The sequence below is a fragment of the Aulonocara sp. 'chitande type north' Nkhata Bay genome, linkage group LG10 (genome assembly GCF_057382095.1).
Source record: "Aulonocara sp. 'chitande type north' Nkhata Bay isolate Kocher_YH1m ecotype deep benthic linkage group LG10, A_spYH_male_GT1.1, whole genome shotgun sequence".
Lineage (NCBI taxonomy): Eukaryota > Metazoa > Chordata > Actinopteri > Cichliformes > Cichlidae > Aulonocara > Aulonocara sp. 'chitande type north' Nkhata Bay.
The window spans coordinates 9,334,995-9,356,504 of NC_141353.1; the positions used below are offsets into that span (position 1 = coordinate 9,334,995).

At 48.8% G+C, this 21,510-nt stretch overlaps 3 protein-coding genes across 7 annotated transcripts in view; 1 reads left to right on the forward strand and 2 right to left on the reverse strand.

Annotated features, from left to right (window-relative positions):
• Positions 1-5,694, reverse strand: part of lcp2a (lymphocyte cytosolic protein 2a) — a 13,225-nt gene extending 7,531 nt beyond the window's left edge. For 2 of the 5 annotated variants that reach the window (XM_086308064.1, XM_086308062.1), the window contains exons 1-6: positions 4,559-5,679; positions 2,198-2,260; positions 2,072-2,118; positions 1,778-1,843; positions 757-779; positions 211-251 (exon numbers count right to left, since the gene is read on the reverse strand). In XM_086308064.1, the coding sequence (XP_086164190.1) occupies positions 211-251; positions 757-779; positions 1,778-1,843; positions 2,072-2,118; positions 2,198-2,260; positions 4,559-4,636 (318 nt within the window). In that variant the 5' untranslated portion in view covers positions 4,637-5,679. Of the gene's footprint in view, positions 1-210; positions 252-756; positions 780-1,777; positions 1,844-2,071; positions 2,119-2,197; positions 2,261-2,374; positions 4,517-4,558 lie in introns of those variants that run through there. The other 3 variants (XM_086308063.1, XM_086308065.1, XM_086308066.1) reach the window with 3 other exon arrangements.
• A 7,242-nt stretch (positions 5,695-12,936) lies between these two features.
• On the reverse strand, positions 12,937-15,525 carry zmat2 (zinc finger, matrin-type 2). The gene is made up of 6 exons (XM_086308119.1): positions 15,382-15,525; positions 14,321-14,420; positions 14,118-14,241; positions 13,692-13,765; positions 13,426-13,571; positions 12,937-13,345 (listed from the first exon to the last, which is right to left on the reverse strand). The coding sequence occupies exons 1-6, from the start codon at positions 15,397-15,399 to the stop codon at positions 13,202-13,204; spliced, it is 606 nt and encodes a 201-aa protein (XP_086164245.1). The 5' UTR covers positions 15,400-15,525; the 3' UTR covers positions 12,937-13,201.
• A 1,826-nt stretch (positions 15,526-17,351) lies between these two features.
• slbp2 (stem-loop binding protein 2) lies at positions 17,352-21,280 on the forward strand. Its single transcript, XM_086308085.1, has 9 exons — positions 17,352-17,504; positions 18,722-18,883; positions 18,985-19,065; positions 19,194-19,274; positions 19,454-19,597; positions 19,690-19,860; positions 19,956-20,118; positions 20,242-20,368; positions 20,740-21,280. Exons 1-9 carry the CDS (start codon positions 17,452-17,454, stop codon positions 20,796-20,798), a joined length of 1,041 nt encoding a protein of 346 aa, XP_086164211.1. The 5' UTR covers positions 17,352-17,451; the 3' UTR covers positions 20,799-21,280.
• Positions 21,281-21,510: the final 230 nt, after the last annotated feature.

The following is a 21,510-nucleotide window of genomic DNA, read 5'->3' on the forward strand; positions in this document are numbered from 1 at the left end:
GAAACGCAGAGAGAAGCTTGTGTTGGGTGGACGTCTAACACATGTATATCCTTTAAAATGTAAATGTGTACAATAATGAATCATCTTTGTGTAATTATTATTTATGTGTTCTATCTAATGTCACCTCTGTCATCGCTCTCATGTGTATTTTATGGTGTTTGCGACATCATGAATTTTGTTTTTATTCAGTAAATAAATCGATAAACTCACAAACTCGTCTTCGCCCCATCCCTGAGGCTCAGAGTTGATTTCTGCAGAGGAGAAAGCAGCAGGTTAACATCTGTGTTTCCAGATGTGACGAAGAAATAATCACAGAGACTCAAATCACTGACGACACGACGAGCTTTCAGACTTCGTAATAATACTGCAATTAGGTAAATATCTATTACAGATCCTTACTCATCATCGCGAAACTATGTGATAATGCTAACCTGTTTTTATTGTTGTTTCTATTTCCTGTGAATTTTTATTCCAGCTTTGTCAAAATAAAATATTTACACTTCATCACAAACACTTCCTGCTTCTGTTCGATTGGAAAGTCCCCGTAAAACGGCAGCACACCCAACGTTATGTTTAAGTTTCACATATCAGGAACTCTGATCTGGTGTGACGGAGGTGAACGCAGTCTGATGGAAACTACACTGAAAATTCCACCACATTACAAAGGATTTTATTCTGAAACAACTAATACATGCGACGATTATTCAAACCATCCATGGCTCTGTGTAGAAACATTAAACATTAATAAATTCTTACCTGGTTCTTGATATTTGGACGTCCTGTGAGAAAAAAAGGTGTGAGAAAGTCAGAGCTGAGTCAAACCTCAGCACTGCTCAGGTGATGTTTTTAAATAGATGTAAAATAACCACAAAGACAAAAAACAGTGTGCAGGAAACACGAACAAAGCTCTTTTATGAATCAACTGTAAAAGTTTTAGCACCTTCTTCTGATGCTAATTTAAGTTTTATCAAGCAAACATCCAGAAAAACAGTCTTTAAGCAACAACAGAAGTCAACTTTCCCTTTTAGACTTCACTTAGAGATAAACTCTAATATAAAGAAACGTGAGTCTGTATGTTGTTATTCGTATAAATAAGCTGGCCGTGACAGAGCTCCCAGTACAGCGTGTGCCTCTAAGACAGACGACAGCTAGCATGAAATGTTGGCTCGCACCATTCAGCAAACAATTTCACACAAACCACATTATAACAGCAACCAGCGAGCTAACGTCAGCGTGCTGCTCAGAGTCTGCATCAGTTTCATGTACTCAGCAAAGTCTTGATAAATCTTTGAAATCATTAACAACAAATCAGTGCCCGGAGGCGTTTCAGGTGGTTGTTTGTTCAGACATGTGATGCTAAAATCGACCCTTATTTAACGTTACGATCATTTTAGCTGCTAAAGTAGTTTGACAGGTCGGTCAGTCACTAATTCAGACAGTGTTTTACCAGCAATAAAGCTAGCAAGCAAATAAGCTAACGTTAGCCAGCTAGCCATTGCTTAGCAACGCAACATGAATTTTGCGATTAACATGAGGTGATGCGTTTCTCAGAAAACGGTTTGTGTGAATCAACCTTCACTGTCTGCTGGCGTGCTCCATGAGCGAGCCTTTCAGAATAAGATACAGGTTCTTCTATGAACACAGTCCAACAGTATTCTGGCCCTATCTGGACTTTGTGCTTGAACAGATGTATAGGAGACACCAGTGGTTACCAGACTGTCGTTTCATTGCCACGATTAAAGCACAGGCTGTTGTTATAAGCAGAACATGAACGTACTTTTTAATAAAGAAGCCTCCCCTCTTCTCCTTCTTGTTGATTTCACTGTTGAGTTTGGAGATCATCCTGCAGAGACATGGATACATGACGTCACAGTGTGGTTAACCCTCGCCTGGGTCTCCCTCAGCGTTCAGACTATACCACATAATCAGCACATCTAACATCAAACACCAGCTTTGGTTACAAGTGAAGACTTTCTGTTAACAGTACTGATCCAGTAAAATGTCTCTCAATCAAAGCTGTGGCCCAGGCCGACTGCAGTACCACAGCGCAGCAGCAGGGGGCAGTACTCACGGAGTATGAAGTTTAGGGAATTTCTGGAGGTCGTTGTCACTCAGATTCTGCAAAAACAAACAGGGTCACATCCTTCCCTACACCCTTCTTTCCTTTTCCAGTTTTATTTTCTTGAGTTGAACTCACCACAAATCTGGAACCAGAGATGGAGTGCTTCAGCACGACTTTGTCACAGCCGGACAGATTCATCTGCAACAGGGACGTCACAGGGACATATCATTCAAATATGAACACATCTATTTATTATTATTGTTTTATTATCACTGTTTCTTATTCGATTCTTTTCTGTCTTCCAGGAAATACCGATTCTTCCTCACGTATGGACGTGATGTTCTCCGCAGACGATTCTGCGAATGTGAAACATCTAAACTAACACACTGTGGCGGAGGTGTGGTCCCGGGCACGGCTGCAGGGGAGGAGTGGTGCAGTGGGCTCAACGCGGCGGTGCTGGAGATGCCGGTGAGAACAGCTGATGGCGATTTGGACTGATAATGGTTTCCTTCCCTTTTTATAGTGAGACGGAGAGGAGCAGGGGGGGAAATCAGCTGGGACCGGCAGCTGTCAGACTGTGTTCATATCATAACCTGGGAAAACTATAAATAAATGTGGAAGCTGGTGATAAAGACCTGTGTGTGTGTGTACCTGTGTATAGTGCATTTCACACACACGCAGTGACGCAAAGCAAAGATAAGAATCGGTTTCTGATGTCACAGTTGCTGGCCACACCGCCTCGCTCCAGACTTTCAGCTGTAACTGCTTATGGACGGGACTGAAGCGTTAGCGTCATTTTGTCCCACACAGACTTCCTCAGATTTCCTGCTGATTCTCAAAACATAGCCAAGCACGAGCGACTCGTCAGCATCAGTGAGATGAGCTCACAGAGCTGGTCTGAGGTTCGACACAAACAGGCATCGGCCTCTTTTCCACGTTTCGTGTTGTCATGACGATTCTTCTTCTTGGTGCAGAACGAGCCCACGTTTGAACAGATTTGATAAATGAACACGATGCAGCCTGAGTGGTAAAGGAGTCTGTGGGTTGCATCCACCAATCATTAAAAGCCTCTGACATCAGACGCTATAAAAGAATCGCTCGGAAACTTTGTGTCGCGCTGATAGAGCCAGTCTTTTATGCTGATGAAGCACAGAGTGCAGATAGGGTGGAGTAGGTGGAAGATGGAGATATGGGACGAGTGCATCAGAGTCAGAGAGGCTGAGGTGGTTTGGAAGAAGCTCAGAGGAGGTTCATGGATGTAGCGAAGGAGGACATGAACAGCGTGTGACAGAGGAGGATGCTGGGGTGGACGATCTGCACGGGACTGAAGCGTCTCCGCTGAGCGAACGTCCCGCAGGCTTGTTGTGCAGAGATCAGTGAGGAGACATTCAGAGTGAAAATAAGCCCACAGGGATTTCTTCTACAGAAGTTCACCCCATGATTTGAATGTTTGGCCGCGTCTGTAACAAGTTAGTTATTATCTCCCACATGTTGCTATTCTTGCCTCCGAGCACGCATGCTGAAACACCGTAGGCCTTAAATAACCCCATCAAACCCCAAATGGAAAATAACGACACTTCCTGCGGCTCTGCGCCGACGTACAGCTTTCATCTGCTCCACCTGTCTGCTCCGATACTTTGCACCATCAAACTGCTGCTCAGTGACCTAAAAATAATCAGACGTGATCAGATGTTAAAGTCTGTTAAAGTAAGACGAACTGTTTAGATTATAAGAGATGCACAGGAAGGGGAAACCCGGCAGTTTGTCACATCTCACTCCTCTTCATGCAGCCGCCTTCAGACGCGAGCAGCTAACGGCTAACGCTGCTGCTTCTGAAGTGTAACTGACACCCGGCTGCCTTTGTCCTTGTTCTCGGGGACTTTTATCCAAACGCATCACAAACACTTCCTCGTTAAACTTCTCTGAGTCGTTACGTCACAGCGTTTGAACTTCTGCAGAAAAATGTCACCATCCCTGCGATCAGCAGGAAAGCTGTACGCAATCACGCTGTGGCAGAGCCGACGACAGTTACTCAGTCCAGCCTTTAACTACAGATGCACAAAGCACCAGAAGCATCGGGCTGACACATGAAGCTGGCTGCACGTCTGATCGCATGAAAGTTTGCATTATTACCATTGTTTGACTGACCGTCTGAACTGCACCTCTGCATTTTGAATGACATCATCAGTGAGGTCACTGCACTAACAGCGAGCCAGAGCTTTACTGAAGTGTTGTTGATCAGCACGCTACGCCAATGTTTCAAACACAGGGCATCAAACACCGAAGCTGCGGTCACCACGTCTCATCGAGCTCCGTGTCGGGCAGGTGCAGCAGCTCACCTGAGCCTCTGAGGTGAGCTGCTGCTCACTAACGTTCGGTTTGGTTCACGGCGCCGTCTGAGCATGAGTCAGCTGACCCCGCCGCTCGGAGGATCCCGAGGAGCTGAAAACGAGGACGTACACGAGGACGCACAAACAGTACGGACGGAGGCCTCACCCTTCTCAGGTAGTCCGCCAGCTGCTGCGGGTTCCACCCCATCATGTCCGACCTGGACGGCACGCGGTCCGAACTCATCCTGCTCGATGCTCAAAGGCACGACGTCAGCCCGGCTGCTGTCAGACCCAGAGCACGCTAACATCTGAGAGAAAGAGGCGATCTTTGAGCTCGCTTCTCGTCCTCTGAGGAAGTGATCGGGCTCGTAGTTTCTGCGCCGTTGTTCTCCTTCAGCCCGCAGTCTGACTAACGGGCCTCGCCACCTCTTCCTGTGAAGACTCAGACGTCTCTGAAAGACAGAAAAGCAAAGAGCTGCGAGCGTCTCAGCTTTTACTTCCCCAAACCGAGTCGTGCGGTCTAACTGCGCGAGCGTCCGTCCGGCAGCGCAGGCAGCAAAGAGCAGGCAGACATGTCACCCGGGCCCAAAATGGCTTCCTCCTCCTCCACTCCTTCAGTCTCTCTCTCTGCGTCTCTCTTTCCTCTCTCTCTCTCTCTCTCTGAGAGGAAGTGAAGTGGGGGATGGATGAAGGCAGCATCACCCCCACCCCCCGTCTGACCACAGAGCGGAACAGCGTCTGCAGCTGCACCCACTCGCTGCAGCGACGCTGTTGAAATGCCAAACAGAGGAACAAACGAACCCCGGATCAGCTGGCACTGCCCCGACCCCGGGTCAGCCCGACGGAGGGCCTCCATCAGTGCCGAAGGCCAGGGTCGTTACCCAGCATGCATCTGTGCAGTCAAGCCACCTCTGCACATTCTGAAAAATGTACTCCAAGTATTCAAAGTAAAAGTATTGTTTACCAAAACAGTTTGTGTATCGGGCTGTGAAATGTTTACATCTGCTGTTTAACATGGGGGTCTATGGGGACGGGCTCACTGCTGCCTCTGCTGGACGTCAGAGGAACTGCACCGCTCAGAGCAAACCTGAAAAAGTCGGGACGAAAACAGGAGCTCATATTTTATTCGTGATCGAACACAGAAAACAAAAGATTAAAGTGAGAGAATGAGCCATCTCAGAAAAGCTCGTGCTGAAGAAGCGGAGGAAGATTTACCAGCTGATCATGTGACCTGTCAGCAGCTCGGTCACATGATCGAGGATAAAAAGAGGTTCTCAGAGAGGCAGAGCTTCACCAACATGAATCATGTTCCTCACCGTGAACAGTTCATCAGCGTTCTCAGAGAAGCTGGAGGACGCTCTGTGGGACGAGGCCGATGACCGTGAGCTTCAGCAGATGAGTCTCAGGAACACTCCCTGAAACCTGCTGGACGTGCCGTCCACACGTGCAGGTTACAGCTCCACCACAATGGAGGTGGTCCATCCCAGCCAATCAAGGACGCCGCGCCGTCAGACTGAAGAGGGCAGGGAGCGTCCGGCTCGTTCTCAGGGCTCAGGTCAAAGCCTGCAGCTCTGTGTGGCCTTCATGTTTGAGCAGGACGATGCTAACCTGCAGCGCAGGAGAGGGGACACACGGACCTGTCCCACGTTGTTGGACCTGTGGTTGGCCTCATCAGTGACAACGATGAGGCCAACCACAGGGAGGAGGTGGATCGTCTGGCTGAGTGGTGCGACAGAAACAACCTGCTGCTTAACACCGAGAAGACCAAGGAGCTCATCGTGGACTACAGGAGGAATGCTGACCCACATCCACCCATCCACATTAAGGGGACGGCTGTGGAGCGTGTGAGCAGCTTCAAGTTCCTGGGAGTCCACATCTCCGAGGATCTCACCTGGACGACCAACTGCTCCAAGCTGGTCAAGAAGGCTCACCAGCGCCTCTTCTTCTTGAGGACTCTGAGGAAGAACCACCTGTCCTCAGACATCCTGGTGAACTTCTATCGTTGCACCATCGAGAGCATCCTGACCAACTGTATAACAGTCTGGTACGGGAACTGCTCTGCCTCGGACCGGAAGGCGTTGCAGAGGGTCGTGAAAACTGCCCAGCGCATCGCCGGAGCACCACTTCCTGCCATAAAAGACATCTACAGGAAGCGGTGTCTGAAAAGGGCTGGGAAAATCATCAAAGACCCCAGTCACCCATCACATGGACTCTTCACCCTCCTGCCCTCTGGGAGGCGCCACAGGAGCCTCCGGACTAAGACCACCAGGTACCGGAACAGCTTCTTCCCCACAGCTGTCAGACTCCTGAACTCTGCCTCCTGACATCTGACCCACGTTAAACTCATGGACTGAACATACACACACCCACAATGGACAACTGTACCCTCAAACACACAATAATAACATGGACTGAACCACCACTCACAACCACCAGCACTTTATATAGCCTCTGTAGAAACTATCTACACCCTCACTTATCTTAACTGCACTACTGTATAGCTCTGTGTAAATAATCATTCTGTACATTCGATAATTTTTAATCCTACAACTGTTTACAACTTGCATAGTTCCCATTTCTGTATAGCTGTATATCTCAGATTCTGTAAAGTTATTTATTTCATTCTGTATAGTTTTTCATATTTATATCCTGTTCATATCCTGTACATAGCTTGTACTCACTACAGCCTGTACATACTTAGTTATAGAATATTCACAACATACTTCATACCGTGTACATTATAACATACCATAATAGACCCATTTCTGTAATATACTCACATATCTATATTATTGCTAATATATATTGTAATATATCTATATCACTAAAGCACTTCTGGATGGATGCAAACTGCATTTCGTTGCCCTGTACCTGTGCATGTGCAATGACAATAAAGTTGAATTCTATTCTATTCTATTCTATTATAAGAGCTTATTTATCACAGGCCCAACATTTGATTTTATATGAAAGAGCAAACACAGAGGGCGAGCCGCTGCGATGACACGGATGATGTTTTAAAACGTCAGTTTTAAACGAAACGATAAACTCAGAAACACATCGTCCCACTTTGAAGTCTCACCTGAGTCGTTTAAACTCAGATCATTGGACTCATGGATGCTTTGGCACTAATGTGTCTCCATACAAACTGGAGAGAAGGATGGAGTGATGGATGCGCTCATGTTTCACTTCTTCACACTAAGTTTAGCTCAGGAAAGCCCCTCGTCTGCTACCTCCTCCTTCCCTGAGGTCACATGGCTCAGTGACTCAGGAGCATGCAGCACCATGGCAGAGGTGCATGATGGGAGAGCAGACATGTAAACGAGGCGGTGGCAGCTGACGGTAACGGCTCGCTGCAGCGTGAAAAACAAAACCCCGCCTCCATTACAGCCTTCTGGCTCCTGATTGGACCATTTCAGGAAGCAACAGCGTTTATTTGTTTGTTTAATTACTTTATTTTAAAAAAATGACAAATGAGTCACAAACAAACAAAAACACCAAAACACAACATCTGCAAACACATGTTGCTGTGTTTAGTTGCAGATGTTGTGTTTAATTGCAGATGTCGTGTGTTTGGTTGCAGATGTCGTGTTTGGTTGCAGTTTTATGTTTGGTTGCAGATGTTGTGTTTGGTTGCAGATGTTGTGTTTAGTTGCAGATGTTGTGTTTTTGGTTGCAGATGTTGTTTTTGGTTGCAGATGTTGTTTTTGGTTGCAGATGTTATGTTTAGTTGCAGATGTTATGTTTAGTTGCAGATATTGTGTTTTTGGTTGCAGATGTTGTGTTTAGTTGCAGATATTGTGTTTTTGGTTGCAGATGTCGTGTTTTTGGTTGCAGATGTTGCTTTTGGTTGCAGATGTTATGTTTAGTTGCAGATGTTATGTTTAGTTGCAGATGTTGTGTTTTTGGTTGCAGATGTCGTGTTTTTGGTTGCAGATGTCGTGTTTTTGGTTGCAGATGTCGTGTTTGGTTGCAGATGTCGTGTTTTTGGTTGCAGATGTCGTGTTTTTGGTTGCAGATGTCGTGTTTTTGGTTGCAGATGTCGTGTTTTTGGTTGCAGATGTCGTGTTTGGTTGCAGATGTTATGTTTAGTTGCAGATGTTATGTTTAGTTGCAGATATTGTGTTTTTGGTTGCAGATATTGTGTTTTTGGTTGCAGATATTGTGTTTTTGGTTGCAGATGTTGTGTTTAGTTGCAGATGTCGTGTTTTTGGTTGCAGATGTCGTGTTTTTGGTTGCAGATGTCGTGTTTGGTTGCAGATGTCGTGTTTGGTTGCAGTTTTATGTTTAGTTGCAGATGTTGTGTTTAGTTGCAGATGTTGTGTTTTTGGTTGCAGATGTTGTGTTTTTGGTTGCAGATGTGTTTTTGGTTGCAGATGTTGTTTTTGGTTGCAGATGTTATGTTTGGTTGCAGATGTTGTTTAGTTGCAGATGTTGTGTTTTTGGTTGCAGATGTTGTGTTTAGTTGCAGATGTTGTGTTTTTGGTTGCAGATGTTATGTTTGGTTGCAGATGTTTAGTTGCAGATGTTGTGTTTTTGGTTGCAGATGTCGTGTTTTTGGTTGCAGATGTTATGTTTGGTTGCAGATGTTATGTTTGGTTGCAGATGTTTAGTTGCAGATGTTGTGTTTTTGGTTGCAGATGTCGTGTTTTTGGTTGCAGATGTCGTGTTTGGTTGCAGTTTTATGTTTGGTTGCAGATGTTGTGTTTGGTTGCAGTTTTATGTTTGGTTGCAGATGTTGTGTTTAGTTGCAGATGTTGTGTTTAGTTGCAGATGTTGTGTTTGGTTGCAGATGTTATGTTTAGTTGCAGATGTTGTGTTTTTGGTTGGTACGTGCGATGTGGCGCCTGCAGCGAGCATGAACCAGCTGCTTTTTGTTCTGGTCATTAATCAGCAGCACTGAGAGGAAACAAACCACACTTCCTGTTCTACTTCCTGTTGATCAAACTCAGTTTCAACCGCAGTGCCAAGAAAAGAAAACGGTGCATGAGGTCTGACACAGGCGAACTGAGAAAAACCACAGTCCAGAAAATGAGCTCAGGTTTTAATTTTAAACCCGGTAAATGGTTAATAAATAATAATCAGTACTGAGGTCACGATCAGTCGGAGCGAGTGATGAAAACAAAAAAGAAAAATGTACCAAAAGTATGTGGACACGTAGTTAGTATACAGGAGGTGGACATGGCCACCATGAGGTCACCTGAGTCCATGCGGCCGACTCGCGGTGGAGCCTCTGTTTCTCTGTCCAATGCGTGGATCCTTCAGTCCCACTAACTTAACCTTTGACCTCATGGCTGTTTGACAGGAGACGTGGCTGTTTCAGTTTACACTGAGGGCCGGTATTCTGTGTGATCAGCGGCCTCGGCATTCCTGTTTTGATGGCGCTGCAGAAATCTTTCAGCGCTCCTGCTGACTCAATCTCTAATTCCAGTTTTGACGATGTGGAAGTAAAAATGTACGTTTCTGCAGCGACTTCTTGATCCGAGCTGCTGACACGAGCCTCAGCGCGGCGCTGAAGGCTTCCTCAGTAACCTGAAGTCGTCTCCGTGGGTCACCTGACCTCACACTGACTCTGCTGCAGACTCAGGTGAGAGAGGCAGACGTACGAGGGAATCTGGAATCTGTTTGTTTTGTGGATTCACGTCAGAAACACGAGTCAAATAAAAGCTGCTCAGCTTGGTGGGAGTAGAGAGGGTCGCTCTGGTGTCGCTGCGTCGGACCGCAGCAGGCGATGTTTGGTAAACGCACCGCTGCTTCTAACATTCACACTCCGATGGAGGCATCAGAGAGGAAGGATGCATGTGGGCGGAGCAGGTGGGGATCAAACCACCAGCCCTCTTATTAGTAGGTGACCTGCTCCACCTACAGCCACTCTGGTCGCGCTCTCTTTATGATGAAGTGAGAAACTCGCTTCCTGCTGCATCTTCTTCACACACTTCCACAAACATTGTAGAAGAGCTCAAATCTGCAGGAGGCTGACGGACCCACAGCTCTGCGTGGCGCCCTCTAGTGTGTCAGCCCTGTAACTGCACCTGTTGGGTCAGACTGACCGACCCCACAGGTGTGAAAAACGTTTGCACACCTGAGCGAGCAGCAGGGATGCAGCTGGTTTTCTCTGAACGATCTTCATGTCTGCTGACTCTGATCGAGGTCGACTGTTTTAAACAAGTGATCTTTCTATTAATGCTATTGGCTGATTGCTGACACACACACACACACACACACACACACACACACACACAGAGAGGTGAAAGGATAACCTCTGTCCTGTGATTGGATGTTGGGATGGTTGCAGCACTTCCTGTACGATGAGGAGTCGTTTCTGATGAAGGCGAGGTGAGCTCAGCTCACAGAGTTTAACCTGCACGTTCACATGAATGGGGCGGAGCCAGCAACATTAGACCAATGACAATAAGCGATCAGTGTATGGACAGCAGAACTCAGAGGAGGAGGAGAAACAGTAACAGCTGCTGGCTGATCGGGCCTGTGTGAGTGACTCAGGGCGATCGGGTTATTACTGAGTAATTACGTTTTTGTTGTTGTTGCCTGTCCCGTTTGGCTCTTTTGCATCAGAATTGTTGTCTAAAGGCAAAGAAAGATGCCCAACGGATTTACTTTACCAAATGGACCATCCCAGCTTTGCCTTATTGGTGTATTTGATTCACCTTTTATTGTTTATTTTATTTTTTATTTTCACTTGTTAGATATGGGACAGACTTGACTGGGGAAAAGAAAGAGGGGAAAAACAGCGGGGGGACGGGGGAGAAGGGCAAAAACCAAAAACCAACAGAACGGGCAGAGAAAAAAAATGCATATATCAATCACCTGGATCACCTGCTGAGAAAGAAAAAAGAAAGCAAGCAGAAGAGAACAAGAGTAATAGAATAAACAACATCACAATGATATATGGGAATATGACAGTAAATACTAAATATTAAACATTATTGTGCAGCACATAAGATCAACAGAACACAGTGTGCTTTGAGGTAGGAGCCAAAAAGGGTGTAGTTTGTGGGTGTGATCACCCGTGTGTACACCTGTGAGCATGGACGCGCTTGTTTTTAAAAGGTTCCTTCATGTAATGATCTGCTAGAGGGTGTGGGGGGGCCACAGCCCCATCCTCCAGGGTATGAAGCAGGTATGGAGGAGATCAAAACTCCAGACATCCAGAGGCCCCCAGAACACAAGAGACCAAGGAAGACCAACAGAGGGGCAGCTGCACCACTGTCCCAGAAAGAGCTGAGGAGAGTCCCAGATGAGGGCTCACTCAGCAGCCGCGGAGCAGAAGCCAGGGGGAGTTGCAGTGACGCGCCCGTGAGCTCCGCCGGCAGCCAGCTGTGCCTGAGTGACCGAGCCCCAGGCCGAGAAGCCGGGGGCACCCCACCTCCGAAGTGGCCCGAGCGAGCCCCGATAAGCGGCCGCCAAGGAGTGAGCCGGTGTGTACCTGGACGCCCATCCCCGGACACAAAGAACCACCAACGCACCGATGTCTGAGGGGGTCCGCCACTGGCAGGGGAAGTGGTGGTAGGGGGAGATAGGCCTCCAAACCTTGGAGGGCCTGAGATGTCCCCAGAGAGGTGGCGCCTGACACCCAACCTGACATATAGACACAGACATACAGGCACACACAGATACAAACATCCATTCCCACCCTCATGCTCTCATATGCACTTACTCCACACTCAACCAACGTGGAGACAGACATAAAGAGACGCTGTACACACAATCACACTCCCCAAGCGTACTCTACGAACCGGGTCTAGGTACCCTTGCCCCTGGAGGGGGGAACTGCACCCAGACCCAGGTGGTGTTACCCTTTAGGAGGAGCAGACCGCCCCGACTCCGCAGCAGCAGGGAGGCCCCACACTCCAGACCGCAGTCGGACGGCCAACTCCTCCTAGCCCCCCCGCTCCAGCAGGCCGCAGAGAACGGGGGTGAGAGAAGACTCCAAACCTCCCTCCACCCGCTCATTGTAGTGTTGATGCATGTGTGTTCTAAGGTGCAATTGCATGTGTTCTCTGCACCCTGGTGACACACCCCTACTCCAAGGCCCTGCATGTGTGGGTGGTTGTGGTGGAGCGGGAAGAGAGAGGCAGCTGGAGATGGGGAGGGAAGGAAGGGAGGGGCAAGTGACCCCTCCCTGGGGCCAGCTCCCCCGCTGACCCCAGTAAGCACCCCCATACTCCGCGACCCGCCAGGGAAAGGGGGCCCAGGCCCATCCGGACCGGGGCCCAGTGCAGCAGCGCCTCCCGGCCCCACAGAGCCCGGGACAGTCCACCCAACCCCACCACAGAGAAAACTGCACCCACCCCGTCATCCGCTCATCTTCCAGACTACATGAGACAATAGATGCCCAGGCTGAGATCTTCCTCCACCTCTCCTGTATCTCCCCCTCCTGCAGAGAGTTCCTGAGGAGAGGAAAGCTCCTGCAAGATGACCTCTGACCTTGAATGAGTGTCACTCTTGAAAGGCAAGCATCACGCTGATGTCTGGAACAAACAGCCTGGGTTCTGTGGTGCGTTCACTGACACAAACAACAATCAGAAATTTAAAAAAACAAAAACTGTTTATTACAATTTGAATTTCCCAGCATGCCTAGGGGCTGATACAGACTGTCTGAGCTGTGCTTTAAATAAAGTTTTACGTTTTAGTCCATTACATCTGAATGGACTAACATAATAAAAGTCTGGCTGTGAATAACAAAGTAAGAGTCCAAGACGAGCGCCGATGCTACTCCGCCTAAGTCCGAACCTCCGCCTGATGTAGAGAGGGCGGGGTAGAAACCTGCTTCCTGCCTGAGAGAGGCGGAGCTTCAGTGGCTCTTCTTGGACGAGCCGAAGCCAGAGAAGCCCATCACTGCCGCCATCTCTTCGTCCTCCTCGAAGTCCACGTCCTCCTCCGCCCGTCGCTTCCGCTCCTTCTGCTTCTCCTTCTTGTACGCCTTCGCCTTCTCCTCCTAAAGACACGCAGCACAGACACCCGTGAGGAACGCGCTCATCCCGAAAGCCTCACGAGATCCATAAAACTCCTCCTCACCTCCTCCCGCAGCTCCTTCATGCGCTCCTCGAAGTCGTACTCCTTCTGTTTCTCCTCCAACTTCTTCTTGTTCACCTCGAATCTCTTCTTCACCTGATCAAGAGACGAGCGCTCCACCCGCATCGACATGCCCAGGTTCCTCTGATCTGCTCACACACACACACCACCTGCTGTTCACACTGAAGAACATCAGCAATGATGTGTGTGACATGATTTTCAAAATAAAAGCCTCCTCTCTGATCAGGTGTTTTAGGCTGTGAACTCACGTTTTTTGCCGTTGATGTGATCCAGGAAGTTGATGGAGTCTTTGACCACACAGTCGCACACGTTACAGTAATACCTGAAACACCAAAGGAAGAAAAAAGGTCACCTGTATGTCCTTGCTCCGCCTATATAAGGAGAATGGCGGCAGCAGCTGAGCAGCCCAAACTTTGAGCGAGGTCATCAGATACGTTTGTGTGAGAGAACAGAGCTCTACTGACTTCAGCTGACAGTGTGGGCGGAGCTTGTCCTGACACTGACCTCCTTGTCAGTGAGTGAGCCTTCATCACGCCATATTTTCACCTGTAAAGCAGCTGCAGCTGACTTGTGACATCACACGTCACGTCAGCGGTTGCTTTCGTTCAGCTTTTGTTTTGTTCTCAGTCTGCACGACAACTTGAAGAGACGATGGCGTGTGAACCTGGTCTTACCCGCCCATCTCGGCCTGCGGTGTGGTCTTGGTGATGACGATGGTCTTCCCCAGCTTGGACTCCAGGTCCACCTTGTAGTCCCGGTGACGCAGGAGGTCCCGCTTGACCGGCGGCGCAGTTTTTCCTGAAGGTGCCAACATGTGACAGGTTAATACAGAAAGTGAAAGCCTAAGCTCCTCCCTCTGAGCGGCTGATGTTCTTACCATCTCGCCGCTCGCGCTCCCTCTCCTCCACCAGACGTTTCTGGGCGAGGTTCTCGTACTCGTCTTTGTCCCATTTCCGCCTGAAGTCGTTTTTACTCGACTGGAAGAGAAAAGAGAGACGCTGCCGTTACCGCGCTTCCTGTCAGAGCTGATCACAGAGTGGAAATCACAATCCACAGAAACGTTGATTCAGTGACATGAAATCATTAATCATTTCTGGTATTATTGATAAGTCCCCATTCAGAGGTTAAAACACGGTCTGAGCTTCAGCTTTTATTTTTAACTGCTAAACTTCTGTCATCCTCTATTTTATGTATATAAGATTTAGACTGGGTATTTACGGATGTATATACATATAATTACACATATATACATAGACAGATATATACGTGTGTGTGTGTCGTTTACATATTGTTGTGATTTACGTTGCTGTGCTTGAGGGTCAACCGGAACCAAACTCCTTGAATGTGTTTGTGCATACACACGGTCAATAAACGTGATTCTGAAAATAAAGACGTCTAACTTTTACCTCCACCTGCTGCCTCCTCTCTCTACAAATCAAACATGTGGCTTATCACTAAAATACAGATCATCTTAAAGTCAGAAAAGCAGCAAGTCTTTATATCTGAAATAAAAAACATTTTAATTCGAGCCTGAGCTGAGTTCCTTGTTTTGAGGTGAAGCTTTTATTTTGACAGACCGGAAGTCACACCGCTTGCGCTAACAGGCTAACACTGATCAGCTAATCTGCTTCCGAGCTGCAGGAGGGACAAGAACAAACACGAAGTGCCAAGCAGCAGAGAGTGGGTTAACGAGCACTGGCATAACGTTTAGAAAACGTCTGAAATGAAACCGGAAACGCTGAACAGGGTCACGGTTAGCATGCTAGCTGCTGCTAGCTAAGCGCGCTGCAAACAGCTGTCTAAAGACGGAGAGCCGGCTTGAACCGGAGCCGGTAACAACCGCGACTACGACAAATCCCGAGAGTGAAACACGCCCTGCTCACACCGCCGAGCTTTCATGTTTTTACTCTAAAGAAGAAGAAACGCTCAGAAACTCACCCCGCTGCCTGACGCCATCTTGTTTACTTGTGACCGGAAATGACGGCAACCGCTGTAGCGTCATTTTTTCAACAGAGATAGAAAGAGCGCCACCTGCAGGAGAAGAGGAGGTGAGGATAGGAGGCCCTTTATCAAACCCATCGCTGCTTCAGTCTCAGCAGGTTTACCGACCTTCACGTCTGCACGACGAACCTGCAGCACTGACGGCAGCGAGCTCTGAGCTCAGCGTCAGGATCTGTCAGGACTGCTGAGCGCTGGGTGGGAAGTTTCCCTGTCAGGACTCTTGCTGCAGCATTTTGGATTAGCTGAAGGCTTTTCAGGGAGTTTTTTGGACATCCTGATAATAATGAATTACAGTCGTCCAGCCTGGAAGTAATAAATGCATGAACTAGTTTTTCAGCGTCACTCTGAGACAGGATATTTCTAACTTTAGAGATGTTGCACAAATGGAAGAAAGCAGTCTTACATATTTGTTTAATATGTGCGTTGAAGGACATGTCCTGGTCAAAAATGACTCCAAGGTTCCTCACAGCGTTACTGGAGGCCAAGGTAATGCCATCCAGAGTAAGAATCTGGTTAGATACCATATTTCTAAGCTTTTCAGGGCCGAGTACAATAACCTCAGTTTGATCTGAATTAAGAAGCAGAAAGTTAGAACATAAGAAGATCCTTTATGAGCTTCACGTTGTTTCTGTACTGGGATGAGCTCTGAAGCCTGAAACGTCAAATACACCGTTCCTCTGCAGATCATCAATGAGCTCTTTCAAGAGTTTTTGATGGGTTGGAGAAAGTATTGAAGTCAGATTGAGACAAAAGCCCACAGAGCCCTCGTTACCCACCGCAGCAGCACCGATGTTAGTGGCTTGTGTCAGATTGGCGTTAGCACAGATTTGGTGACTGATTAAACCTGTTGTGATATCAGAGTGATGACAGATTTATCATACCTCACAGTCCACACTCACACAACCAACATCCATTTATCAGCCTGTCTGTGGGACTCAGCTGCTCCCGGCCCCCCTGCTGGTGTGGGGGATCTGAGCAGCTCTTCTGTCTGTGCGGTGCTGAAGACGCAAATGTCTAATGTGATAAATATGGATGATTAAATACTGTTTGACTGTATCAGTGATAGGATGAGGAAACTGGCTCGCTATGATATTCTGAATAAGATGAAACAGGAGAAACAGGCCTGACTGCAGCACTGATGTTAGAATCAGCTGTAAATATGTTTCTGACTTTATTTATTGTTTAGAGCAATAAATTTAATGTAATTCCTGAAATAAAAAACTGTTTATCAACGGAATTTTAAAATAAAACAAATCAGGGACCAGCTGGAGCGTAACCAGGTTGATTTTAACACTTAGAGTCCCCCGAGAGCAGCAGTGCCCAGCCTTCTACCTTTCTACCTTTAAAACCCGCCTTCCAGCCAAATGGCTGGTAGGCTTTTAGCTAAGCTTTAGCTTCAGCCAAGTGGAAGCTAAATTGGCTAGTCATTCATATGTAAATTAGGTTGTTACCTGGGAATTCTGGAGGGGAGTGGGGGTGTGTGAATGAGGGGGTGGGGGAGCTGCTAAAAGCTGTGAACTTCCTTTTGTGTTCGTCTTGATGCATTCTCAATCATCCAGGGAAATAAATCTCCAAAAGTCACCAACTTGGAGTGTTTCAGTTTGCCATCTTAGGGAGAAATCAACACACATGGGTGTATGTCCTTTGTTGCTGAGATTTATTGATAAAAACAGTACAAAAAACCAACCATTTGTACACATATTTACAAATAATAATAAAAAGTGAGTGAGTACATTTCAACATTTTCAGCAATCACTCACAATCCTGGCACTGCCATGGTATCTGTAGTCTGCATTTACCACATGTGTGTCTGTAGCAGTGAACACATCGCACAGTGGCATGATTCTTCTTGCATTTGTGTTTGACCTGACACATGGCTCTTTTTCCAGGGCTAGGTGTGGAGCGCTAAGGTGAGGCCCCGCCCTCATCGCGGCCCCGCCCCCTCCGCTCCAGGTGCCGCTCATTAAAGGCTGTGAGTGCGGACCGACGTGTTCTGTGAGTCCGAAGATGTCCGCGAGCAGAGTGGAACCGGCAGAGCAGAGCCCGCCGCTGTCCTCCAGGTACGTGTCTGTCCTCACCTGCAGCTGAGCTCAGCCAATCACAGCTGGGATTCTTAGCTCAGGCTGCACCTGTTCGTGTTCCGTTTGTTTGGCGTCTTTGTAAAGTTGAGCGGGCCGAAGCAGCTGATGTCTGTGAGACGGAACAAAGCCGAACCGCGGACAGGTTCTCGGGCGGCTTCGTCTCGTGTGGTTTCCGGCTGTTTGTTCTCTTTAAACACGCGCTGGGTCTGCGCTTCGTGACGTCAGCTCTCGGTATGAGTTCGCGGACTCACCTGTGTTCTCTGTACCTGCAGCGGCCCGGGTCTTGCTGCCAGGCTCCCGGTGTTGTGCCAAAAACTGATTTCCAATGTTTTTGGTGTTTGTGTAATGTCTCTACGTGTGTCGGTGAACACGGTCCTGGCGGCCAGGTTACTCTTAAAGGAGACTTTTTTTTTTTTTTTAACTGGACAGATAAAGGTGAACTCAAGACGCTGCCAAACACCGATTGGTGCTTCCAGCCTGTTACAGGAGTGCTGTTTGTGGCTCAACATGACTGGATGCCATTCATGAGGAAACGTCACACATATTATAGACCAACAGCTTTTTGTCAGTTTAAATACGAGCAGTGAGTGTTTGGCGCACGCCGCCTCAGACTGGAACCTCTGCACTGACTTTAAGCACACGCGTATCTTTAACACTTAAACTCTGAAAGCAGCAGCTCGAACCTGTGAGTCAGTGACGAAGGACCTGAGCTGTGACCTCGTGATGTCCAGAAATGAGACTCGTGACGAGGCTGAGCTTGCAGGTGAGCAGGGACACACTCGGGACGTGTGGTCGAGCTTTGTATAGTTTATTGATATGAGCTGTTCCATCAGTCCACTGAAAACATCTGTAACATCTGCATGCTGAGACTGGGGTGCTGACGTCTCAGGATGAGACTGACAGACGTGTGGCCACTCGCGTAGCGACAGAAACAGGAAATGATGTAGTTTCTACATGGTGCTCGTCCACAAACAGAAACCTGGGCTGAAAGCAGGGGGGAGGGGGTCTCCCGGGACTCGTTGGCCTGGATGAGTCCAGGTGTGAATCCTGAGTGCTTAACCCCCCATCATCATCACAACGACTCTGACGAGGGGAGGGGGGTCAACGACCCTTCGAGGGCTCTGAATTGCTCAGTGACCTGAGGTGAGCTCGTCAGTCTCACCTGGACTCTCTAAACCGGGTGTGTCTGCTTGCAGCTTCCTCTTCAGCCCGTGGTCGTGTGTCTGCACGAAGGGCTGGTCGGCGACCATGTGGAACAGCCTTTCTGACCCGGTGCTGACCACCACCGCCTCGGGATGCTCCGCCCCCGAGCCGTGGCTGCTCCCCGGCTGCAGCTCCGTGTACGACAGCCTGGTCAGGTATGAAATTCTCCTGCAGAGGGGTGGGGTCAGTGTAGCGTGGCAGAGACGGCGCCCTCTGCAGGCCGTGGTTTCTCCTGACGCCTTTCTCTTCTTTGCAGTAACGTCTCTCCTATCCCGTCTCCTCGTGGCGCCGGCGGCATGCGAGGACAAGAGCGAGTCATCAGCAGCAAACCACGCAGGTATTTGGCTTCTTTAATCCAGGCTAACGAGCCGTTATCAGGATCAGCTAATCCTGCGCGGACCAGTAAACGTGGACTGAAACCTGAAGGTCGCCACAGCAGGTGTTCATGCAGCTGTTCTTCCTCAGGTCCTCCATCCTGGAGCGCTGCATCCTCAAAGTGTCCACGAGCAGCGTGGCCGTGGGGACGGATGACGTGGACAGCAGGAGGTGAGTACGAGGGACATTCAGAGGTTCTGACCTGCTCTGTGCATAACCTGCATCAGGTGGCAGTAGGCCACGCCCCTGAGCTGTGTTGGCCTGTGGCGTTGCCTGCAGCACTGCACGCTGCTGGAGCCTCTTCTTCACTGGGTTTCTGTGTTCCCTGTGTAATTTGTCGCTCTGTGAAGGCCCCACATCAGCCGCTGTTACCCCCGCCTGCCGGACCCGACCAACACGGAGACCAACGCCGCGGTTCTGAAACGGCGGCAGAAACAGATCCAGTACGGCAAGAACACCAGCGGATACCAGAACTACATCCAGCAAGTCCCCAAGTAAGAACTCGGAGCATGACGCCGAGAATCGGACGACGGTTCCTCAAACGTCGACGCTGACACGCCTCTCTGGTTTCTCTCCTCCTCCTCAGACACCTGAGGGATCCTAAGCTCCACCCCTCCACTCCTAACAAGTACAGGAAGTACAGCCGGCGCTCCTGGGACATGCAGGTGCGTCTGTGGAGGCGAGCGCTGCACCTGTGGGACCCTCCGACCGGCGCCCAGCCGGATGCCGCCGACACGCCGGACCCCGTGGAGCAGCTGTAGGTGGAACCCAGCGCCAGTTGACATTTATCCAGAAACTGATCCTCGTCAGCTGAGGCCTTTCTGTGACGTCATCAGTGTTTTCTCTCTTTAGGCAGAGTCAGCTGGAGAAGATGACCTCTGACCTCTTTGAGAATGTTGGAGACGAGCAGAGAGAGAAGGAGACTCCAGCATCCTCTAAAGTCTCCTCTGTGTCTCCTCTGCTGGCCGCCACGCCCTCAGCGCTGCCTGGAGCCTGGGCCGTCCCCGTGTCGCCGGTAATCAGTCACCAATCAAATTCTTCGGCTCATTAAAGATGCGTTAACTTTATTTAACGTCCTCTGTAAAACACAACATCAGCTGATCGGTGACCTTATTTATTCCTGTTTGTTTCTCTGCAGCTGGAGGCGAGCCGCCGGGCGCTTCGCTCTCCTCCAGGCCTGAACTACTCACTCAGCAGTCAGCTGACCACCGATGACAGCATGACCGACTGGCTCCACCTCCTGATGGAAACGGACCACGGCCAAGGTGAGGTAACTCAGCCAGCAGGGGGCGACTCCTGAGGGCGAGCCTGCTGGCTGGTTTGGGGCGGGGCTTGGTCAGATCCAGAGGTGGGAAGTAACTAAGTATTTGTACTGAAGTAGAATTTGCAGGTGTTTGTTTTACTTGCACGGTTCGTTTGGCTTTGCACACAAATAGGAGCCACTCTTACTCAGAGTACTTTTTACTGGAATAAAAAAGTTGAAGCAGTCCTGAAGTACAGACTGTGGGGACATGAGGTCACATGAGGACTGCTGTGGTTACATCAAACCTGCTGAGGCAGGCGATCGGGGTCTTGTTCTGTGACATGTGCTCACTTCCTGTTTGTTGGCTCACCGCCATCTTGTTTCTCCGTGCAGACTCTGATGACCAGCAGGTCCCTGTGTTCTCCGACCAGCTCCTGTGGAACCCGTACTGACCACCCGACGCAGTCCTCGCCCTTGTTTCCTCATCGTGTCTTTTTAAATGTGTCTGAAGATTAACTGAACGACAGCAGGGATCCGATTGGCCGCCACCCCCCCTCCCAGGTGCTGAGGTTTCCCGGCTGCTCGTGAACGCGTCGTCAGGGCGGACAGCTGAACACTCGGATGCACCTGAACGTTCGACCTCATGAAGCACTGCTCACCTGTTCTGCACTCATTTCTGTATCGACTCACTTTGGTGTCACTTTGTTGTCTTTGCTCCACCTTCACCTTCGTGCTCTGCTGTCTGGCTCAGGCTCCTCCCCCCCGCACCGCCATGTTTTTTCTCAAAAACGACCCCCTGCTGAGTGGAGGGGAGCGGCCATCTTTGTGTTTGAGTTTTCTTTTTACTCTTCCTACTTTTTTTTGCTGCTTGACTGTCAAGAGCAAAGCTGAACCATGTGATTAATAAAGGCGTAAATAAAGTGTTACTGATCCACAGGCCGACTCGTTCTTCTTCTACCCTCCATAAAAGTGTTGGACATGCAGAGGTGTTCACTGAGGGTGTGCAGCTGTAAGAACCTGGACTCCAAACACGAGTTGATCTTCTCTGTCCCATCAGAACATCTGGGTTGTTTGTTTTCACAGAAAATCCTTAAATGTGCAGAATAAGATGAAGCGGCTCGTTTAAATCTACTTCTTGCTTCTAAAATGCAGCTTTGAATAAAA

Excerpts from the sequence above, each read along its gene's own strand:
- zmat2 (XM_086308119.1), bottom strand. Across the intron at positions 14,242-14,320 it reads GGAGCGCGAGCGGCGAGATG|GAAAAACTGCGCCGCCGGTC; the intron begins GTAAGAACATCA and ends TGGCACCTTCAG. Across the intron at positions 13,346-13,425 it reads TGAAGGAGCTGCGGGAGGAG|GAGGAGAAGGCGAAGGCGTA; the intron begins GTGAGGAGGAGT and ends GCGTGTCTTTAG.
- slbp2 (XM_086308085.1), top strand. The coding sequence starts at position 17,452 with ATGTCCGCGAGCAGAGTGGAACCGGCAGAGCAGAGCCCGCCGCTGTCC. Across the intron at positions 19,275-19,453 it reads GATGACGTGGACAGCAGGAG|GCCCCACATCAGCCGCTGTT; the intron begins GTGAGTACGAGG and ends CGCTCTGTGAAG. Across the intron at positions 19,598-19,689 it reads TACATCCAGCAAGTCCCCAA|ACACCTGAGGGATCCTAAGC; the intron begins GTAAGAACTCGG and ends CCTCCTCCTCAG.